General features: G+C 40.7%; 1 protein-coding gene across 1 annotated transcript in view; it reads left to right on the top strand.

Moving 5' to 3' along the window:
* The first annotated feature begins 89 nt into the window (after window positions 1–89).
* The window catches only part of HACD2 (3-hydroxyacyl-CoA dehydratase 2), a 111591-nt gene continuing 89864 nt past the window's right edge, over window positions 90–21816 (top strand). Inside the window, exons 1-2 of the mRNA XM_038583056.1 lie at window positions 90–275; window positions 4149–4266. Of these exons, the coding sequence (XP_038438984.1) occupies window positions 103–275; window positions 4149–4266 (291 nt within the window). The 5' untranslated portion in view covers window positions 90–102. The remainder of the gene's footprint in view (window positions 276–4148; window positions 4267–21816) is intronic.

Here is a 21816-nt window from a genome sequence, read left to right as displayed (position 1 = left end):
CCCGCGGCCTCGGCCCCGCCCCGCCCCTCCCTCCGCCCCCTCGCGGCGCCTGGTCCCGGGGCGGTGGTGTCCGCGCAGGGAGAGCGTGCTCGGGCGCCCGACATGGCGGCGGCGGCGGCGGCGGCGAAGGGGAATGGGGGCGGGGGGGCCCGGGCCGGGGCCGGGGCCGGGGCCGGGGCCGCGGCCGGAGAAGCTGGCGGCGCGCGGAAGAAGAAGGGCCCAGGGCCGCTGGCCACGGCGTACCTGGTCATCTACAATGTGGTGATGACGGCGGGGTGAGGCCGGGGCTCGGGGAGGCGGGGCGCTGGCGGGGCCGGCCGCGGAGGGGGCCCTGCGGTCGGCGGGGCGGCCGGGGCGGGGAGGGGGCGCCCTGCAGGGGGGGCGGGGGGGGCGCCCTGCAGGGGGGCGGGGGGCGCCGAGCAAGTTGCCCGAGGCTGGGTGCACCCGAGCTGGAGTCCCGGGGACCTGCAGGGACGGCGGGGTGGCGGGGGGTCGGGGCTGGGGCTGGGGGAGCTCCCTGCAGGGGGGCGGGGGGGGGCGCCCTGCAGGGTCGGGGCTGGGGGCGCCGAGCAAGTTGCCCGAGGCTGGGAGCGCCCGAGCCGGAGTTCCCGGGGGCCTGCGGGGACGGCGCGGTGGCCGGGGGTCGGGGCTGGGGCTGGGGCTGGGGCTGGGGCAGCTCCCTGCAGGGGGGAAGCGGGGAGGGCGCCCTGCAGGGTCGGGACTGGGGCTGCCGAGCAAGTTGCCCGAGGCTGGGTGCGCCCGAGCTGGAGTTCCCGGGGACCTGCAGGGACGGCGGGGTGGCCGGGGGTCGGGGCTGGGCTGGGGAGCTCCCTGCAGGGGGGAGCGGGGGGGGGGCGCCCTGCAGGGTCGGGGCTGGGGCTGCCGAGCAAGTTGCCCGAGGCTGGGTGCGCCCGAGCTGGAGTCCCAGGGGCCTGCCGGGGGTCGGGGCTGGGACGCAGGGGCACGGAGAGGGGGAGGCGCCCTGCAGGGGTGGGGCGGGGGGGCACCCTGCAGGGTCGGGGCTGGGGGCGCCGAGCAAGTTGCCCGAGGCTGGGTGAGCCCGAGCTGGAGTCCTGGGGACCTGCAGGGACGGCGGGGTGGCGGGGGGTCGGGCTGGGGCGCAGGGGGACGGAGAGGGGGAGGCGCCCTGCAGAGTCGGGGCTGGGGGCGCGGAGCAAGTTGTCCGCGGCCGGGCGCGCCTGAGCCGAGCTGCGGGCCCTGCGGGGTGGCCGGGGGCGGGGTCGGGGCTGGGCCCGGGGCGCAGGGGGGGGGCGGGCCGGTCCTGCGGGGCCGCGGGAGCCCGGGCTGCAGGCCAGGAACGCGAGCCTCCCGCGGGGGCGGTGGGGACAGCTGTGGCCGCGGACTGACCGCGTACTTAGGCGCGGCTGTTTTCAAAATCCGGGCTGAGCTCTAATCTGAAAGGTAAAGGGGGAAACTCGAGCAAAGTTTCTGGCCGCTGACCCGAGCAGAGCGGAGCTTGAGGAGCTTGAGCAGCTTGAGCGGAGTGGAGACTCCCCGGGGCGGGGCGGGCGGGGCGGGGGCAAGGCCGAGAGCTGCTGGGGGGGGAGGGGGGGCATAGACTCCTCCAAGCGGGTCCCTACCTCCGCCGCCCCTGCTCCACCTCTTGCCACAGCAGGTTCTCCAGTTCTAGTTCTGACGATCACTGGCTGTGTGACCTTGGACAAGTCACGTTTGCTTTTCTTTGCCCTCCGTTTTTCAACCTGTAAAAAAAAAAAAAAAAAAGGAATTCATTTCTTTTACAGATTCTTATTTGATGTCTTTGTATGATTAGTTTCTGGAAATAACATAGACCATGTATCCATCCATTGCCTAGTGAGGCGAGCCCCCAGGTACCTCTAGTTCTCTGATCCTGTAGTTTAAGAAGGGAAGGTCACAGGATCTGACTGCTTGTTAGGTATTTCTGTTAAGATTTTATTTTTAAAGTGATCTCTACACCCAAGATGGGGCTCCAACGTACAACCCAGATGGATCAGTAGTCTACTTGTTGTACTGACAGAGCCAGCCAGGTGCCCGTTATGTTTATTTTTCTTTTTTTCTAAGATTTTATTTATTCATTCATGAGAGACAGAGACAGAGGCAGAGACACAGGCAGAGGGAGAAGCAGGCTCCATGCGGGGAGCCCGATGCAGGACTCGATCCCAGGACTCCAGGATCACGACCTGAGCCAAAGGCAGACACTCTGCCACTAAGCCACCCAGGCGTCCCATGTATTTTTAAATTGTATTCATTTGTAAAATATTTTTTCCCCTCGGGTGCCTTGGTGGCTCAGTGGATTGAGCACCTGCTTGCACCTCAGGTTATATGATCCCCCGGTCCTGGGATCCATCCCCACATTGGGCTCCCTGCTCCCCTGCTCAGCACGGAGCCTGCTGCTTCTTTCTCTCCCTCTCTCCCTGCTTGTGCTCTTTCTGTGTCAAATAAATAAAATCTTAAAAAAATTTTTTTTTCTCTAACATTTTATTAGGAAAAATTTCAAAGATGCAGAGAAGTTTAAAGAACTGTATGGTGCGCATCTAGTTTTAGTTATTTTTAAAATAGGTACTACATTGGCAGGTGCATGATTCAAAATATACCCAAGAACATGCAGTGAAACTTCGCTCTTCTCCTTCCCTTCCACCCAGATCCCCTCTCTGTGGAAGTGCTAATTTTGTAATTCCTTCAGATGCTGATCCAAGCAAATATGTATACATACAGACACACCCTTTTTAACCCAAATGCTAATGTCATATTAGCATTTCAGCACTTTGCATTTTTCACACAGCTGTATATATAGGGAGGACCATAGACTTGATTGCTTTATCACAGAAATGGCCCGTGTTGAAACCTAGGTTCAGAGAGGTGGTGATTTGCTTGACTAGCTTGACACCACTGAACTTGTTAGTCATAGATCTGGATCTAGAACTTATTTCTCTTGATTCACAGGCCAGTGGAGAAATAGTGCAGATGCAAGTTTTCTTTATCGCACAAATGGTCAGAGAGTGATTCTTTAAAAGAACGTCCAGAAGTTTGTGTTCTATATTTATATGTGAATTCTTGTGGGCAAAGGCATTAACAAAAGCACTGGACTGGAGAGAGATTTTAAGATACATTGGGAAAGAAGGAAAGAAGCCTTTATTCCTGGTGATGGAGGATAGGGAGTGGTGTCTTAACTCAAAAAGAGAAATTGGAATTTTGAGAGGAAGGTAGTCTTTTTTTTTTTTTTTTTCTTTTTGGTAGGCTGCTAATGCTGAGACAGTTACACCATTAAGGAATTCATTTCTTTTGCAGATTCTTATTTGATGTCTTTGTATGATTAGTTTCTGGAAATAACATAGACCATATATCCCATTGCCTAGTTAGGATTGTATATTTATTTAGGTAAATCTATTACTGCTTTCAGGGAGACATACTTTATTAATAAAGATCCATTTGTTTCACTATGGAACTTAAAAAATTACAGGGTCTGAGAAACTCACTTTTGAGGACAGAACAGAAATCTAACATTCACAGTGATATGCCTAAGCACTTCCCTGTTTTGTGTTTTGTATTGATCTGGCTTATTTTACTGAATTGATTTTGGAAAATTGAGCTTTAAGAAAAATCTTTTTTTTTTTTTCTTCAAAAAACCAACCTTTTATTTTTATTTCATTTGCAATTTTAAGAGTAGGGTATGGGTATGTTTCTGTGAGATACTTGTGAAAATAGTTTAAAACATCTTTCCTCCACCCTATTATTATTACAGACCCTTTGACTGCACAGGCCATTTAAAATTTTCCTTTAACAGCTTTTTTCTCTCCTCTTAGACTTCTGGCACTTAATTTAGCTGCTCAAGGACCAATTTAGCTTATTCTCTTCATTTTGGCCTTGTTCTCAACAGGCAAGTTTGCCAAAAAGCTGAGCTCCAGATGGGTGAGGTGCCACTGTGCTTTTGCAGAGCACTCTTGGTTGGGTGCTGTTGGTGGTGCAACATTTCTGTGCATTACAGCTTGGCACTTGAAGGCCATAGTTGATAAATCCAGGATGCTGATTTTTGAGGTCACCTTTAGTAGTATCTGTTGTTGCCAAATTTTCTATTACCTACAATCCTACTTACCTTTTTTTTTTTTCTTGATTGCTCATCTTTTCTTTTTTTTTTTTTTTTTCCTTAGGTGGCTGGTTATAGCAGTTGGACTGGTCAGAGCATACCTGGCTAAGGGTAGCTACCATAGCCTTTATTATTCCATTGAAAAGCCGTTGAAATTCTTCCAAACTGGAGCCTTATTGGAGGTAGGTTCTGAGATTCATTGTTACTGGTTTCTATTGTTAAAAATTAAAAGCATGCTACTAAATTCCATTGAAATAGCCATATCTGTTGGATTTGCTTTAAATTTGAAAACTTACTTTATAGCATACTGTGTTGATGACTAGAGTATCTTCTTGACATTCTAGATAAAATAAAATCTCATTTAGCTTATGTTAACTGGAATATATTTTACATTCAATGTTTACTGAAAATCATGAAGAAAGCTTATGATAGGATTTTGGTTTTTGATCCTAGGGAAATCATAGGGAAGTGTTAGCAAACTCAGAGACTTTCACCAGCCAGCTTATAATGGAAACAATGAAGCTGGTGAGTGTAGGGTGTCAGATAAGGTAGATAGAAAAAACAGTAGAGCCTGTCCAAAAGCCTGTCAAAAATGTTTTCTTAAATAAATGTTCATTGATACAATTTCTGTGGTTGTGTCAATTTTTAAAACCATAAGAGAATATTGTAATGAAAAAATTTTCAAAGACTTTAAATATAAATATTTCTAGAAAAATGTTATACAGTCTCTCAAAAAACAACAGAAAAGTCTGATGATAAATCAGTAGCTTTTTTTTTTAAGATTTTATTTATTCATTCATGAGAGACAGAGAGAGAGAGAGAGAGAGAGAGAGAGGCAGAGACACAGGCAGAGGGAGAAGCAGGCTCCATGCAGGGAGCCCGACGTGGGACTTGATCCGGGGTCTCCAGGATCACACCCTGGGCTGAAGGTGGCGCTAAACTGCTGAGCCATCCAGGCTGCCCAAATCAGTAGCTTTTAAATACATTCAATATAATGCAAATAAGTAAATAAACATTTATTAGTTCTCATGTATTGAGAGTAACATACCTAGTCCTGTTTCCTAGGGTCAGTATACGTTAGCATTTTTGAGTTGCAAGTGACAGAAACTCAATTCAAAGTATTTTCAGCAAGAAAGGAATTTACTGGCTTTATAGTCGATAAAGACATGGGGTTAACCTACTGAATCAAAGGAACCACCTCAGGAATGAGGATTTGACATTGCCAGACTCTTTCCATCTCTCATCTTTGTCTATGTCTATTTCTCTTGGAATGTTGGTCTAAGGCTCTCCTACTGCAAACTGCCTTCTCCACATGGCAGGAGAGGGGGAAGGAGTTATTTTTCGTAGCATCTATGTCACAGTTCTGGAGAAGGGTTCTGGTTGGCCTTACTTAGACCAGTCAGTCTTGCCTGTGATGTGAAATGGTTGATTAACCTCGTCTAGGACACATGCCCATCCTTCTGGCCAAGGGACTATAGGCTTTGTTAATGGAAAAGAAGGAATGGGGTAGCTTTGGGCACACAGAATCAATGGCTACCATAGTTCTTAATGGTAAAGAACCTTCACGTTGCAGCAAAAATCTGGTGTTCAGTTTCATTCACTTAGCCTCCAGGGCAAGTGCATCATGACATTTGGAAGGATACTACCTTTTACCTCCAGGAAATGGCATGTAACAGCTTAACCTCTCACCTTCACGTTTGAAGCAGAAAGTTAAAGTTTTTGTGTTTTTCTCTCAGGAAGCAGAGGTTTCAAAACTGTCCATATTTCCACATTTTAGGCAGATGGTATGGGGAAGTGAGCTTCCAGCTGTGAATGGAGTAGCCATATTCTAACTCTGCTGGTTTTACCAACTGTTTGAATTTGAGCAAGTCATTTATCTCTTGTCCACCCCTTCTTCTCATTTATGAAGTAATTAGGTTAAAGTAGATTTCAAAGCCTCTTCCTTCCCTAACAGTTTGAGTCTGAGAGAACTTCAGCAAATCCTTATGTGAGCCATTTGTTGAAGTTTTGAAAAATTTTTTGGAAGCTGCCAATAGTGAGTGAGTGACTTTGCCTCTCAGAGCTTTGGCCGGCACAGTTCTCTCCAGCTATAGAGAAGCAAGTTTTGGGCTGAGGCCACGAGAAATTGCCCCATTGCTTGACACAGTATACAGTTGTACCTGATTAGAGTTCTTCAATAATTTAAAGGGGTTCTATCTCTGTAAGCCTTTGTAATATTAGAAGTACGATTTTCTAAATTTCAGTATGTCTTAGAGAAGGTAGTGACATTAATATGTTTTACAAAATCCACTCAGGAACCAAATCTTATACTTTGAAGGATTAGCACATTTATCCCTATAGAATTTTTAACAGGGATTTAAGAAAACATTTTGGATTTTTGGTTTTATTTCTGTTATCCCCACTCAGAACCAATTAGGTGACAAATCCTGGATTTGATTTTGGGGAAAGGACTTGGCAAAATGAAGTCAAGACTCCCAGGAATAGCAGGGAATTAGCTTTACAGTTGTCAGTGACAGCACTAGACCTCTCAGCCTGGGGCAAAGAGCAGGCTCACAAAGACTGTATCTCCTAGTTGTCGATTAAGGAATGTTTCATGCCTCTGCAACCTACATCATATGATAATTACAGGTGTACAGTGTCATTGAATTACAGATTAGTTATGGGAATTACTTGTTTGACAATATATCTTGTTTGCAGGAGAAAAGGAGAGAATGATTCCAGGGAGGTTATTCATTTTTATCTCCGTATGCTTAATGTCATTATACATTTTTTATCGAAGTATAATTAACTTACAGTGTTAGTGTTAATAGTTTCAGGGGTGAAATATAGTAAGTGCTCTCTTAATCTCCTTTATCTGTTTCACCCATTTCTTCCCCTCACCTCCCTCTGGCCACTACCAGTTTGTTTTCTGTATATAAGAGTCTGTTGAGTTTTTTTTAATTTCCCAATGTTTTATGGTTTTTATTTTTATTTTCTCTTTTTTGCATTTTTTTTGCATTATTTTAAATTATAATTCTAGGGACACCTGGGTGGCTCAGTGGTTGACCATCTGCCTTCAGCTCAGGATGTGATCCCGAGATGGTGGGATCAAGTCCCGCCTCAGGCTCCCCACCAGGAGCCTACTTCTCCCTCTGCCTGTGTCTCTGCCTCTCCCTCTGTGTCTCTCATGAAGAAATAAATATTTTAAAAGAAATTACAATTCTAATATAGTTAACATGCAGTGTTGTATTAGTTTCAGGTGTACAATATGATAATTTAGCAATTCTGTACAGTACTTTAGTGTTCATCATGTTAAGTATGCTCTTAATCCCCATCACCTTCTTCACCCATCCCACACCTACCTTCCCTCTGGCAACCACCAGAATTCTCTTTAGAACCATCAATGGTATTGCAGATGGCAAGATCTCTTTCTATTTTATGGCTGAGTAATATTCTGTTTTATATATACATATATCACATTATCATATATGTATATTGTATATGTATGCCACTATAAATGAGGTTACTTACTTGTATCTCTGTATGCTGAATGTTATTTGTTTTGTTTTTTTAAGATTTTATTTAGTTATTAGAGAGAGCATGAGAGCACGAGTGAGGGGAGGGACAGAGGGACAGGGAAAGGGAGAGGCAGACCTCCCAATGAGCATAGAGCCTGACTCAGGGTTTGATCCCAGGACCCTGAAATCATGACCTGAGCTAAAGTCAGATGCTTAATGGACTGAACCACCCAGGCACCCCTGAATGTCATTTGTTAGTAGGTTTTGTGGGAATTTGCTTAAAAAGAAAATAGAGATTACTTGCTATTTGCAAGAAATTTCAAATTTTCTTTGAAAAATATAGCCCTATACTTTTCAAAAGATTTGAAAACATTTACCAAGGCAAGTGGAAATGGGATGGAGTAGTACAATAGGTGATTTTACTTCTGAGGAAATTAATGTTTTGCAAAATGGGTGTAAAGATAATATTGAGTCAGTGGTACAATAGTATAGGTTTTTATAATATGGACACAAAACCTATTTTTTTTTTCCATACTCATCAGAGAAGGTCTTGACTGTATTTTTTAGATAATTTTGCAAGTTACTCCACAGGTGATCATTTGATTAAGTGTGTCTGTGAGTTACTATAATGTGTGCTATGGAGGTTGATTCCTTGTTAATAAAGAGCTTAAAATCTTATTGGATAGATTGGTTATACTAGGGCTCTTGGCTAGAGATTATAGAAACCACCTTAACCATCTTGAACAGTAAGGGGACTTTATTATAAGTTTATAGGATGTCCCATGGGATCCAAGGACAGGGATGCAGTCTGCAGGGAACTCAGGGGTTCCTGCTCCATCTCTTATCTCTGCTACTCTCATTTTCTTTGTCTCTGATTCTTTCTTTTCGTCCACACTGATTTTCTTGTTTTGTTTTTTTAATCTACATGGCAAGAATGATAGTAGTTAAAAGCTCCTAAGATTGTTACTCCTGTAATCAGGAGAGCAACTATTGGAAATAGAATCCTACTCTCAGTCCCACATTACCAATGAAGGGCCAAATTTGTCCAGCTTGAATCAGGTTCTCATTCCTGGACCAGTCACTGTTGAAGGGAAGGGGTAATTTCTAGAAAAAGGGGTGCTAGGTGGAAAGCCTAGTATTTACCAAAGTACTGAAGCGAATACAATCAACATTATAATGTGCAAATTATGAGATGAATCTTGAGTAATTGTGAGAGCTAATTAACATAGCAAAAATATATTTTTTAAATGTCATTCATAGATAAACAAATTTCCATACCATAAAGTTAATGAATTACTGATACATGTTATGACATGGATGGATCTTGAAAACATGGTGCTATGTGAAAGAAGCAAAACAGAAAACACTATATATACATTATATGATTCTATTTATGCAAAATGTCCAGAGAGACAAATCCAGAGAGACAGGAAGTAGATTAGTAGTTGCCAGAGGTTGTGGGGTAGGGAGAATGGGGAACGAATCTAAATGGGTACAGGATTTCTTGAGATGATGACAGTATTCTGGAATTAGTGGTGATTGCATAACCTTTAAACATACTAAAAACCACTGAATTGTACACTTTAAAGGGGAGAATTAATGGTATGTAAATTATATGACTTTTTAAAAAGTCATCCATATGAGCTGTGGATAAGTTTTCTTCATTTTTTTTTTTGATCTGTGATATTCATTGATAAGGATAGACTATCTTTTCAGCTTTGTTAGAGTTGAGTTAAAGATTAGAATTTAGTATCATATTATGTTATATTAAGATAGCTTAAAATGTTATATTATGGCAGCTTAAAATTATTTCTGAGAGGGGCACCTGGGTGGCTCAGTCAGTTGAGGGTCCCACTCTTGATTTCGGCTGAGGTCATGATCTCAGAGTTGTGGGATTGAGCCCAGTGTCAGGCTCTGTGCTCAGTGGAAAGTCTGCTTGAGATTCTCTCCTGCTCTCTCTGCCTCTTCTCAACCCCCAAAACAAAAAGTCTTTAAAGAAAAATTTTAAAATGATATTATTTCTGAGAGAATTTGGACTTAGTTAACATAAGACTAATTATACCAAAGACATTTTAAATACTCATGATTGGACATGCCTTGGTGATTGGCCATGTGATTCCAGTGGTTTAAGGACTGCTCTGTAAAGACATTAATTGTTGAGACTGATAGAGACCATCTTCAATATATGTACGCCGCTATATATATATCACTTACCTACCTCTGCCCAGCTGGGAAGGAATTCCCTTTCCTTCCCATTCTCTTCCAGATCCTTCTATCGTTTGGAACCCCTTCACCTATAAAAAGAAAGGAGACAGCTCCCCAGTCTTACTTGTGATCTTTTTCTAGAGTTGATCTACAGCTAGGTCTGGAGTGGCAGAGCAGATTCCAGAGAAGCAGTGGAAGAGAGTAGATAGCTTTTGTTGTATCTTCTTACCTTACTACCACTTTCCAAGCCCTGTCCCTGTAATCTGGTCCGACTCCTTGTATCTCACCTCATAACTCTCTTTAGACCCTTTAATGATATATACAGGAAGCTGATTTTGAGTATTTCTCTAAAATACAGCAAAATGTTAAGAACTTGTAGTGTCCTTATGAAGGAATGGGCTCCCATCTTGTGTCTCCTTACTAGTTTTCCTGTATGTTTGCCTTAAATACTAGATGAATTTTTTCTACAGAGATACTAGGAGGTTAAGTTCTGTGGTATTATTAATACGATAATGCTTCAGGCATATCATTGGTTAAGTTTACTTCTGTGTACTTGTCTGGGGACATTACCACTATCTATAATATTTTCCCTCCTTGTGAAAACATGCCAGGTTCCCATTAATAATAATAAAAATCTTAAAAAGGAAATTTTGAAACTCCTGTTATATATACATTTTAGACTGCCTTTATTCTGAAGACTTAAGAAAACAGACCTCTAAAAGACTTTTGAAAAGCTAGCCGAGCAATCATAGTGGGGATATCTAACATAAACAGAAATGACAACAGACCTCAGACAAGGCAGCTTCAAAAACAATGTGAAAACCAGAGGTTTCACAAATAGAATTTGGTGTAATTAATAAGTGTCACAACATTAGAAGGGAAGAGGGAGCCTCTGGGAAATAGGAGCCCACCCACACAGGTCTCACTATCTGACAACTCGAGCAAATAGAAGAAAATTGATATGGCATTCAAGCATGTAAGACAGCTAATGGCTGTAGAAAGGAGTGGGCAAACATTTTTTTTAATGATCTAAAAATATTGATGGTATCACTAGAGAGTAGGAAGGAGACCATAGTGCAGAGAAGTAGGTTGTACTAAAGATCAAGAAAAGGTAAGAATTCCCAGTTACAGTCTAAGACTAAATAGATTACAGAGCAGAAGCTATGGGGAAGGTTCAGGGTTCATTATTTGAAATGTAAAAAAGAATATTATAAATTATGTATGTTGCCAAGTGGATCAGAGATATTATGTGTTGGTGGTCTAGCTAATGTATAAATGATTATCTAAAAAACAGAAACATGAAGTATGTGTGAAAGTAATAAAATTCAACAGATCAATAATGAAATAGGACTGATCTATCTAGAAAATGGATTGAGGGTTTGCATCTTGTCAAAAAGTAAGAGTACCAGCAATAGAAAAGGCTAGAACATATAACTCATAAATCATCAAGAAAGATTCTAGAAAATTTTTCTGAACTGAAAGACCAACTCAGTATGGTTATTGAGAGTATATAGAATTCCACACTGGAGCTGTTTTTTTTTTTTTTTTTTTTCTTTTTAAATCTTTTCCCTTCTTGGGCACCTATTTGTTAAATTTTTAAACTCAAAACAAAGGTAAGCAATTTCCAGCAGAAAAGACATCTTAAAATGTAATAGTAAAACAGCCTAGGACCTTAGACTTTTAAGAACAAAAAAATCCACATGAAGTTAAGAGAAAGCCTTAGTTTCCTACATAACCTTGCAATTTTCTACAGATAGACTTTTTGACAATAAAAAGTAATGAAACTTTGAAAGAAACTTATCAAGGGGTATTTAACTTTTATGTAAATAAATAAATTTAACTAAGAACTTAGAACTTAGAGACATAGAGGGGTATATATTGAACTACTGGTGCTTCTTCCCATGGAGGGGTGTGATATTTAGGAAGGAAGTTTTCCTCTTTACTCTCTATACTTTAGTGTGTGCTTATATACCACTTCTCTGAATCTTAAAATAAAAACAAAGATGCAATAAATGTAATATGTAATACAATATAATAGAAAAAAGAAAAATAAGATTAAAATTTTTTAAAGGGAATTAATATAAGCAGTTTAGATTACCTTGTGATTTAAAATGAAGTACACATAAAACAAAAACAAAAATAAAACAGAATTAAAAAAAACAATTTTACATCTGTTGTTAAAAAAAAGGAACAATAACAGTAAACCTACAAGATGACTGAGTATAGCACAAACGCATAATTTCTAATGTTTATACAAATAGACTCATTAGTTGTATCAAAATAAAAAGTTATAGTGATGAATAACAGTTTAAAAAACAGGGGATCCCTGGGTGGCGCAGCGGTTTAGCGCCTGCCTTTGGCCCAGGGTGCAATCCTGGAGACCCGGGATCTAATCCCACGTCGGGCTCCCAGTGCATGGAGCCTGCTTCTCCCTCTGCCTATGTCTCTGCCTCTCTCTCTCTCTCCTCTGTGACTATCATTAAAAAAAAAAAAAAAGAAAAAACAGTTTAAAAAACATAATTCAGGGATGTCTGGGTGGCTCAGGGGTTGAGCGTCTGCCTTTGGCTCAGATCGTGATCCAGGGTCCTGGGATTGGGTCCTGCATCGAGCTCCCTGCATGGAGCCTGCTTCTCCCTCTGCCTGTGTCTCTGCCTCTGTCTGTGTCTCTCATAAATAAATGGAAAAATCTCAAAACAAAACATAAACATAATTTAGCAGCCTGTTGCTATGAAAGACAAGCTTACTAAAGGAAAAACCAGTCTGCCATGACCAAGCATACAAGAAAAGCAGAACCGCCCAGATACAGCATAAGATAAGTTGATATCAGAGCAGAAGCCAAAGAGAAACTGGCAGAGTTCACAATTTGTCATGCAGCAGGAACATGGCAAACACGTTGGTGGAATTAGTTGATGGGTAAATGATTATCATAGGAAAGCTGGCAGAAATGTTAGAGAAGTAAAATTAGAATTGTACTTAAGAAATGTCAGTATATGTAAAAGAACACTGGAAACAAGAAATTTGGGTACTGAGACTTGGTTTTGCCACATGGTCTTAAACTCTCTGCATTGAATGTGCTGGATTAGATTACCTTAAATTTCTCTCAGATTTTTTTTTTTTAAAGATTTTATTTATTTATTCAGAGAAAGTAAGAGTGAGCTGGGGGAGGGTCAGAGGGAGAAAGAGAATCCCAAGCAGACTCCACGCTGAATGCAGAGCCCCAAATGGGGCTGGATCCCATGACCCCAAGATCATGACCTGAGCCGAAATCAAGAGTCAGACACCCAACCAACTGAGCCATCCAGGCACCCCTAGTTTTCTCCCAGTTTTAAGTTTGGTAAGAGTTAGCATTTTACTATCAGATTATGAAAATAAAGCGGGTAACGAATTAACAAATTATAGAGCTGAAAATAACATAAAAGGTAAAATTAAATGAGAGAAAATAATGGTAATTAAGGAAATTTCACCTATTTTCTCCTTTAAAAATGGATGTAAAAGGATTTTGAAAACAAGTTTGGACTAGATTCTTTGAGGGCGTCCAATAAATACCCCCTTTTTCTTGCTTATGCTCTGAACATTGAGAAGTAACTCAGAGGAATTGCATAAGGATCCCAGATATCAACTTTATTAGCGATAAAGGCCTAGCTGGAGGCTGTGTGTTAGTGTGTAAGCTAAATGGGTTTGCTAACTGAACTCTAAAATTAGATTACCACCCACCCTGCCCTAGGCAGCAGCGGCCAGGGTAGCATGGAGTAAATAGAGAACTTGGAGTTCTTTGTGAGAACCCCAGGGTAGAGCTCAGTTGAGCACTCCCCAATTACTCCTAAATTTACTGCTCAGATGAGGCATCCTTCCTTTCCTGGGATAAAGTGATTAAACAGGTAGAGAAAGACCAGAAATATTTGGGAGAAAATGCTTCTCATAGAAGCTAGAGGAGAGGGAAAAGGTGTTTCCCTCCAATCGTAAGTGCTATATTCATTACAGGGAAAAGAAACATAAGCATAAGAAAATGCATGGAGTCAATGTTTTGAGAGAAAATGGAATTATACATACATATGGTATGATAATTTTCAAAACTAGGCAGATACTGATCAACATAACTCAGGTTAGTTCTGGACCTCCCCATAATAATATGAGTATGGCAGCCATGTGGAGTTGCCCAGCTTGGGAGATTTTTGTCCTCCCTGGAAGTTCTCCCAATTCTACAGCTGGACCTCTCTTTCTTTTCTTTTCTTTTTTTTTCCTTTTTTTCTTTTTTCTTTTCTCTTCTCTTCTCTTCTCTTTTCTTTTCTTTTCTTTTCTTTCTTTTTTTTTTACCTTTCTTTCTTGATAGCAAGGGCATCTCTACTCCCTGACTCCTCAGACCATAGCTGGCTGACCCAGGGGTGCATGCCTGGCCCATACTGCGCTGGTCAGATATTTTTCTCCCAAGAATTTGGAATTTTGAGTTGAAAGAGATTGAGGCCCACAGTAACGCAGTCATATTAAATCCATGAACCATGCCTGAGGTCTCCAGAGCTGCTTGGGTTCCAGCTCCTCTTGAGATTTGGTAAACTTCTTTGTGAGAGTGTTTTGATTGCCACAGTGAGTAGGGTTGCTGTGACTAGATCTCTTAGAACACCTGCGAGAGTCCAACTCAATAAAGATTTGTCCTGCATCTGCCCTGACTTTTGTATAGCCCTCCAGGCTAACCACTCTATAAATAGAAATTGATAGTTTCATAGTACGTATTGATACTAAAATGTCTTTGTGAGAAATTAAACCAAAAGCTTATTAAGTCAGAAGGAAGTTGTTATCTTAGTTTTCTGTTGCTGCATAATAAAGATCACAAACTTAGCAGCTTGTTTTTAAAATAACACTTATTTATTACCTCATGGTTATATAAGTCAGAAGTTGGGCTTGGCTTGGTTATCCACACAGGGCCTCACAAGACTGAAATTAGTGTGTCAGTCAGACTGGCTTCTGTCTGTGAGCTCTAGGGAAGAATCTGCTTCTAAGCTTACTCAGCTTGTTGACAGAATCCAGGTTTTTCTTTTTTAAAAAAAGATTTTATTTATACATGAGAGACACAGAGGCAGAGACACAGGCGGAGGGAGAAGCAGGTTCCCTGTGGGGAGCCCGATAAGGGACTTGATCCCAGGACCCCAGACACTCAACCACTGCACCACCCAGGTACCCCGACAGAATCCAGGTCTTGAAGGTCTGAGGTTCACTTCCCTGCTAGTTGTTAGCTGGAGGTCACTTCCTTCTTTTGCAACCAGCTCTGCTTTTATGGAGCTCACCTTGTTGAGTCAAGTCTACCCATATAATCTCCATACCTTAAAGTCAGTTGATTTGGAACCTCAATTACTTTTTTAAAATCCCTACACTGCAGTATCTAGATTAGTGTTTGGATAACCAAGGAACAGGAATCCCAGGGAATCACCTTTAGAATTTCGCCTACCACAGTTGATATGATGAGGCAACCTAAGTGAAATAAAGATACCATCTCAAAATAATTGAGTAATTTGTTCACCCTGTACATTGCGCTCTAAGAATTACAGCATTTCCAACTTGCATATTTAGCTGAAAAGAATTTCAGTGCAATTGTGTTGTTACTGCCAATGCAATGAAACGGACTGAAATTATGTAACAGATTGAAATTCCTGGTCAGACTTCAATTAAGTTAGTGAAGGTACATGAAATACAAGGATTTCATTGGATTTTTTTTTTTAGATAGAACTATTTTAATAATATATCTTATTATTGCCTTCTTGGGGGATCACCATAGTTTTTCAATTTTATCCTAAAACTATCACCAGTCTGTTAATACAAGTGCTTTATTGCCTCTTGCATTACTGGTTTGTTTGTTTTAACCAAACCCATCTCTTCCTTGTTGCACTATTCACAGAATATTGGCATATGGGCTTTATGTGATACTTTCTTCGTACCTTGTCTCATGACATGACTTAGAGGTTATTTTGACACCCCTTAGAAATAAATAAGACCAGGCTCATTTGTAATGAAACTATACTTTTTTTTTTTTTTTTTAAATTTTGACCACTACTTATCTTGGCATATTATTTTGGCCTAAGTTAAGGTTACTTCCCTATGTCCATTATATTAATACTGTTTTTTATTCTAGTGTTGGTCTGTACCTCTGCTCTTCAGTTGTCCTATACTAGTTCAGGGTGCTTTCTGACATTCTTATTTTTAAATCCAAACTTATTTATCATAAGTTGTCACATATAGCTGACTGCTTTATTATGTCCTCAAACATTTGTATAGTGAAATACATAATTTAAAAAATAAATTACTTTTTATTTTTTCTTTATATAACAGTTAAAACATTGTATTTTTTTAAAAAAAATTCTGTAGGTAGATTCTTTTTAAAGATTTTATTTATTCATGAGAGACAGAGAGAGGGGTGGTGCAGAGACATAGGCAGAGGGAGAAGCAGGCTCCATGCAGGAAGGCTGATGTGGGACTCGATCCCAGGACTTTGGGATCATGCCCTGGGCTGAAGGCAGATCTCAACCTCTGAGCCACCTAGGAGTCCCTCTTTTTTTTTTTTATTTTGTTTTTTTTAAAGATTTTATTAATTTGACAGAGAGCACAAGTGGGCAGAGCAGCAGAAGGAGAGGGAGAAGCAGGCCCTCTGCTGAGCAGAGGGCTGGATGCGGGGCCCAATTCTAGGATCCTGAGATCATGACCTGAGCCAAAGGCAGATGCTTAACTAAGACACCCAGGCTCCCCTGTGTAGGTAGATTCTATCATCTGTGAATTTCATTTCAGGATAGAAGAGGCATTATAAAATATATGCAACTCAGAAGTGGAGATTGGGTCTTCTAGGACTAAGACCTGCTATTCTTTCACACAAAGAAAACATGATAGCCCTGAAGGATTATACAGTTGACCCTTACACAACACAGAGGTTGGGGTACCAACCTCCCATGCAGTCGAAACTCCATGTGTAACTTTTTACTCCTTGAAAACTTAACTCCCAATAGCCTACTGTTGACCAGAAGCTTTACCAATAACATGAACAGTTGGTAAACACCTATTTTGTGTTATGTGTATTCTTTACTGTATTTTTACAATAAAGGTAGCTAGAGAAAAGGAAATGTTAGTAAGAAAATTATAAGGAAGAGAGGCACTTGGGTGGCTCAGTGGTTGAGCATCTGCCTTTGGCTCAGGTCGTGATCCCGGGGTCCTGGGATCAAGTCTTGCATCGGGCTCCACAGGGAGTCTCCTCCCTCTCTTATGTCTCTGCCTCTATCTCTGTATCTCTCATGAAAAAATAAATAAAATCTTTTAAAAAATAAAATCATATGGAAGAGAAAAATGCAGTTACTGTGTCGTACAGTAGTAGAGTGAGGCACCATACATCACTTTGTCCTCACCCAAAAGTTAGCACAGCTGGATCCGGGAGTGACACCCACTCCATGTCCCTCTTCCCAGGAATGTAGGAAACCTCATTCCAGGCACAGTTCAGGGGATCTCAGAGAACCGATGAAGGCACAGCACCTTTAGACCTTCCCTCTAGGTCACTTGGTTCACCTGACCCACTTTATATGGTTCTAATACCGTTTCTGCTTGCGGGAAACGCTAGTAAGCTGCAAGAGGCCAGTTCCCTTGGATATTGGTTCCCAGCCTGAGAATTTTCAGCACCGCGGACAGCGCCCTCCCTGCTTTACTCTGCAGGCCGTTTCTGCTTGGTGCTCTCCGCCCCCACAGTTCTCCCAGATCTCTTACTACAGGGAGGCAGGTTATCATTCTGTGGTCCTTGAGTAACACTGGCCAGTGACTGGCCACTTTGTTGAGATTCCTCCCCAGATCCAGTTCCTTTGTACCTCTCAGATGAAGATCTTAATGAACTGAGTTTCCCCCAGATGGGTGGTGTGGTGATGAGTGCCAGTAATAGGCAAGAGCCCTGTTGTCCCAGCCTTTTCCACCTCTTTCCTCTACCTTCCCTTCATGTCTAGTCTTTTGGCAACCTCTATCTTACTCATTAATCACAATATGAAATATGTATTTGGGACACCTGGGTGGTGCGTTTGGTTAAGCATCCAGCTCTTGGTTTCAGTTTGGGTTGTGATCTCTGGGTTGTGAGATCAAGCCCCATGCTGGGCTCCACACTCAGCACAGAGTCTACTTAAGACCCTCTCTCCCTCTCCCTCTGCCGCTCCCCACCCCCGATATGCATGTGCTTGCTCTCTAAAATTAATAAATATTTTTTAAAAAGAAATATGTATTTATTGAAAAAAATCTGAATGTAAGTGGACCCATGTAGTTCATGCCATTGTTGTGTAAGGACCAATTGTATATCCTTTTTTTGTAATGTCCTATTAATAATCAGCTTCCTGGGTAGATGTCTTGCTACGTACACGGTTAGGTTTTCTGTCTGCACACCATCTTCTGTCTTGTCTCAGCATGCTCTTTATTCATGTCTTTTATTCCTCATTTATATCTATAGACATCTTTTATTTTCCTCAACTTTACAGCAGGAGGTCCAGATTATCTTATAATATTCACACACTTGAGATTCTTAACATTTTCTTTTTTAAGAAGATGGTAAAATTTGCAGCATAATAGTTCTTTTCAGTTATCAACAAATTTGTGAAGCTTGATTTTTTTTTTTCTATCCAAGCCTCTTTAACTCCCTCTTCTCTCAAAATTTAGTGAAATAGTAGTGTTTGAGCACATAGTCTTATCAGGCATACTCTAGATGAGCCACGTCTTGTCAAACTATGGCTTCAGCAGATATCTTATAACTAAAATACAATGAAATAATATAATACAAAAATCTGTAGAGTAGAAATAGAGCCTTGATTCTGGACATCACTTTACTACCTTGGGGAATTCAAACAGCTTTTTTTTTTTTTCTTAAGATTTTATTTATTCACAAGAGGCAGAGACATAGGCAGAAGGAGAAGCAGGCTCCATGCATGTGGCCTGTTGTGGGACTCGATCCCAGGACCCCGGGATCACGCCCTGAGCCAAAGGCAGATGCTCAACCACTGAGCCACCCAGGCATCCCTCGAATAACTTTCCTAAGACTTGGTTTTCTCATCTATAAATAAAAGTCTCTGTCCTGCCTATCTGCTGGGGTTGTTGTTAGGATCAGACAATAGAATGACTACTAGAGAAATATAAATTCTAAAATGTACTACATACTACAATAGCTGATAGTTCTTATCATCCAGAAAAGCTTTGATCATTAAATAATATAGATGGCTTCAGATGACTTTTTTATAATTATATAAGTTTTAGGTATATGACTTTATAATTTGATAACTGTATATGCTACAGAGTGACCACTACAACTCTGGTTCCCAACCATCATCATACCATTGTCCCCCTTTACCCCTTTCACCCACCCCATAGCTCCCTTCCCCTTTGGTAATCACTAGTCTATTCTCTATGAGTTTGTTTTCATTTTATTTTGTTTACTTATTTTGGTTTTTTTTTTGAATCTACATATGAGTGAAATCATATGGTATTTGTCTTTCTCCATCTTACTTATTTTGTTGAGCATAATGCCCTCAGGGGTCCATCTGTGTTGTAACAGATGACAAGATCTCACTCTTTTTTATGGCTGAGTAGTATTCCATTTTATAAATATACCACTTCTTTATCCATTCAGCTATTAATGGACACCTAGGTTGTTTCCAGTTGTTGGCTATTGTAAATAATGCTGCCATGAACATAGGGATGCATATCTTTTCAAATTGATATTTTCATATTCTTTAGATAAATATGAAGTAGAATAGCTGGGTCATATGATAAATTTTTTCTTAATTTTTTGAGGAATTTCCATACTATTTTCTACCAACACTTACTATTTCTTGTCTTTTTTTTTTTTAAGTATTTATTTATTTATTCATGAGAGACACACAGAGAGAGAGAGAGGTAGGCAGAGGGAGAAGCGGGCTCTATGCAGGAAGCCCGATGTTGTACTCGATCCCAGGACTCAACCGCTGAGCCACCAAGGCACCCCATTTCTTGTCATTTTTAAAACACCCACTCTAACATAAAGTGATATCTCGTGGTTTTGATTTATCTTTCCCTGATGATTAGTGATGTACCTCTTGGCCATCTGTATGTCTTTCTTTGAGGAAGTGTCTGTTCAGATCCTCTTCCCACTTTTTAATAGGGCTCTTTGGTTTTTTTGTTGTTGAATTGTATGAGTTCTTTTTACATTTTGGATATTAACTCCTTTTCATATAGTTTGCAAGTGTCTTCTCCCATTTGGTAGGTTGCCTTTTCATTTTCATGATGATTTCCTTTATTGTACGCAAGCTTTTTAGTTTGATGTATTTCCATCTGCTCATTTTTCCTTTGGTTTCCCTTGCTTTTGAAGTCAGCTCCATAAAGATGTTGCTAAAACTGATGTCAGGACCTTACTGCCTCTTCTGGTAATTTTATGGTTTCACATTTTATTTTCAAGTCTAACCATTTTGAGTGAATTTTTGTGTATGGTGTAAGATAGTGGTCATTCTTTTGCATGTGGCTGTCCAGTTTTCCCAGCACCACTTGTTGAAGAGACTAACCTTTCTCTATATTTTGTTCCTGGCTCCCTTATTGTAGATTAATTGTTCATATATGTGTGGGTTTATTTCTAGGCTCTTGATCTTGTTCCATTGATAGGTGTGTCTGTTTTTTTATTTTGTTTTGTTTTTTACCAATACCATATTGTTTGGATTATGATAGCTTTGTCATATAGTTTGAAATCAGGCAGTGTGATACCTCTGGCTTTGTTCTTCTTTCTCAAGATTGCTTTGGCTATTCAAGATCTTATGTTTCATATTTTAAAGTTAATTGTTCTAGTTCTATGAAATATGCCACTAGAATTTTTTTTTAAGATTTATTATTTATTTACTCATGAAAGACATAGAGAGAGAGAGAGGCAGAGACACAGGCAGAGGGAGAAGCAGGCTCCATGCAGGGAGCCAGACGTGGGACTTGATCCCGGGTCTCCAGGATCCCGCCCTGGGCTGAAGGCAGCGCTAAACCGCTGAGCCACCCAGGCTGCCCTGCCACTAGAATTTTGATAGTTATTTTATTGAATTTGTAGGTTGCTTTGGGTAGTATGGACATTTTAACAATATTAAGTTTTCCAAATCATGAACACAAAATATCTTTTCATTTATTTATGTATTTTTCAATTTCTTTCATGCATGTCTTACAGTTTTCAGTATACAGGTTCTTCACCTTCTTGGTTAAGTTATTCCTTGATATTTTATTCTTTTTGATACGTTTGTAAATAGGATTATTTTCTTAATTTCTCTTTCCGATGTTTCATGATTAGTGTATAGAATACCACAATTTCTCTACATTGACTTTGTATCATGCAACTTTACTGAATCTATTTATTAGTTCTAACAGTTTTTTGGCAGAATCTTTAGAATTTTCTCTGCATAATATCATACCATCTGTAAATGGTGACAGTTTTACTTCTTCCTTTCGGATTTGGATGCCTTTCATTTCTTTGTCTTGCCTAATTGCTGTGGCTAGGATTTTCAACACTGTGTTGAATAAAAGCAGTTAAGTGTGAGTATTTTTTCTGAAAGCTTTTCACTGTAGGTATCAATGTTAGCTGTAGAATTGTCATTTAGGGGCTTTATTATGTATGTTCCCTCTGTACCTACTTTGTTGAGAGTTTTTATCATAAATGGATGTTGAATTTTATTGAAAGCTTTTTCTGCATCTATTGAGATGATAATATGATTTTTATCTTTCATTCTGTTGATGTAGTATATGACATTAATTTGCAGATGTTGAACTATCCTTGCATCCCTGAAATAAATCACACTGGATTGTGGTGTATGAGCTTTTTAATGTATTGTTGGATTTAGTTTGCTAAAAATTTGTTGAGGATTTTACATCTATGTTTATCAAGGGTATTGGTCTGTAATTTCTTTTTTTCGTGGTGTCCTTGTCTAGTTTTGGTATTGGTGATGCTGGCCTCAAAAATTTTGTTTGGAAGCTTTCCTTTCTGTATTTTTTGGAAGAGTTTGAAAAGGATTGGTATTAAATCTTCTTTGAATATTT

Source organism: Canis lupus, chromosome 33 (assembly GCF_011100685.1).
Source record: "Canis lupus familiaris isolate Mischka breed German Shepherd chromosome 33, alternate assembly UU_Cfam_GSD_1.0, whole genome shotgun sequence".
Classification (NCBI taxonomy): Eukaryota; Metazoa; Chordata; class Mammalia; order Carnivora; family Canidae; genus Canis; species Canis lupus.
The sequence above is the reverse complement of the archived record's forward strand: the minus strand, read 5'-3'. Positions and strand labels throughout refer to the sequence as shown.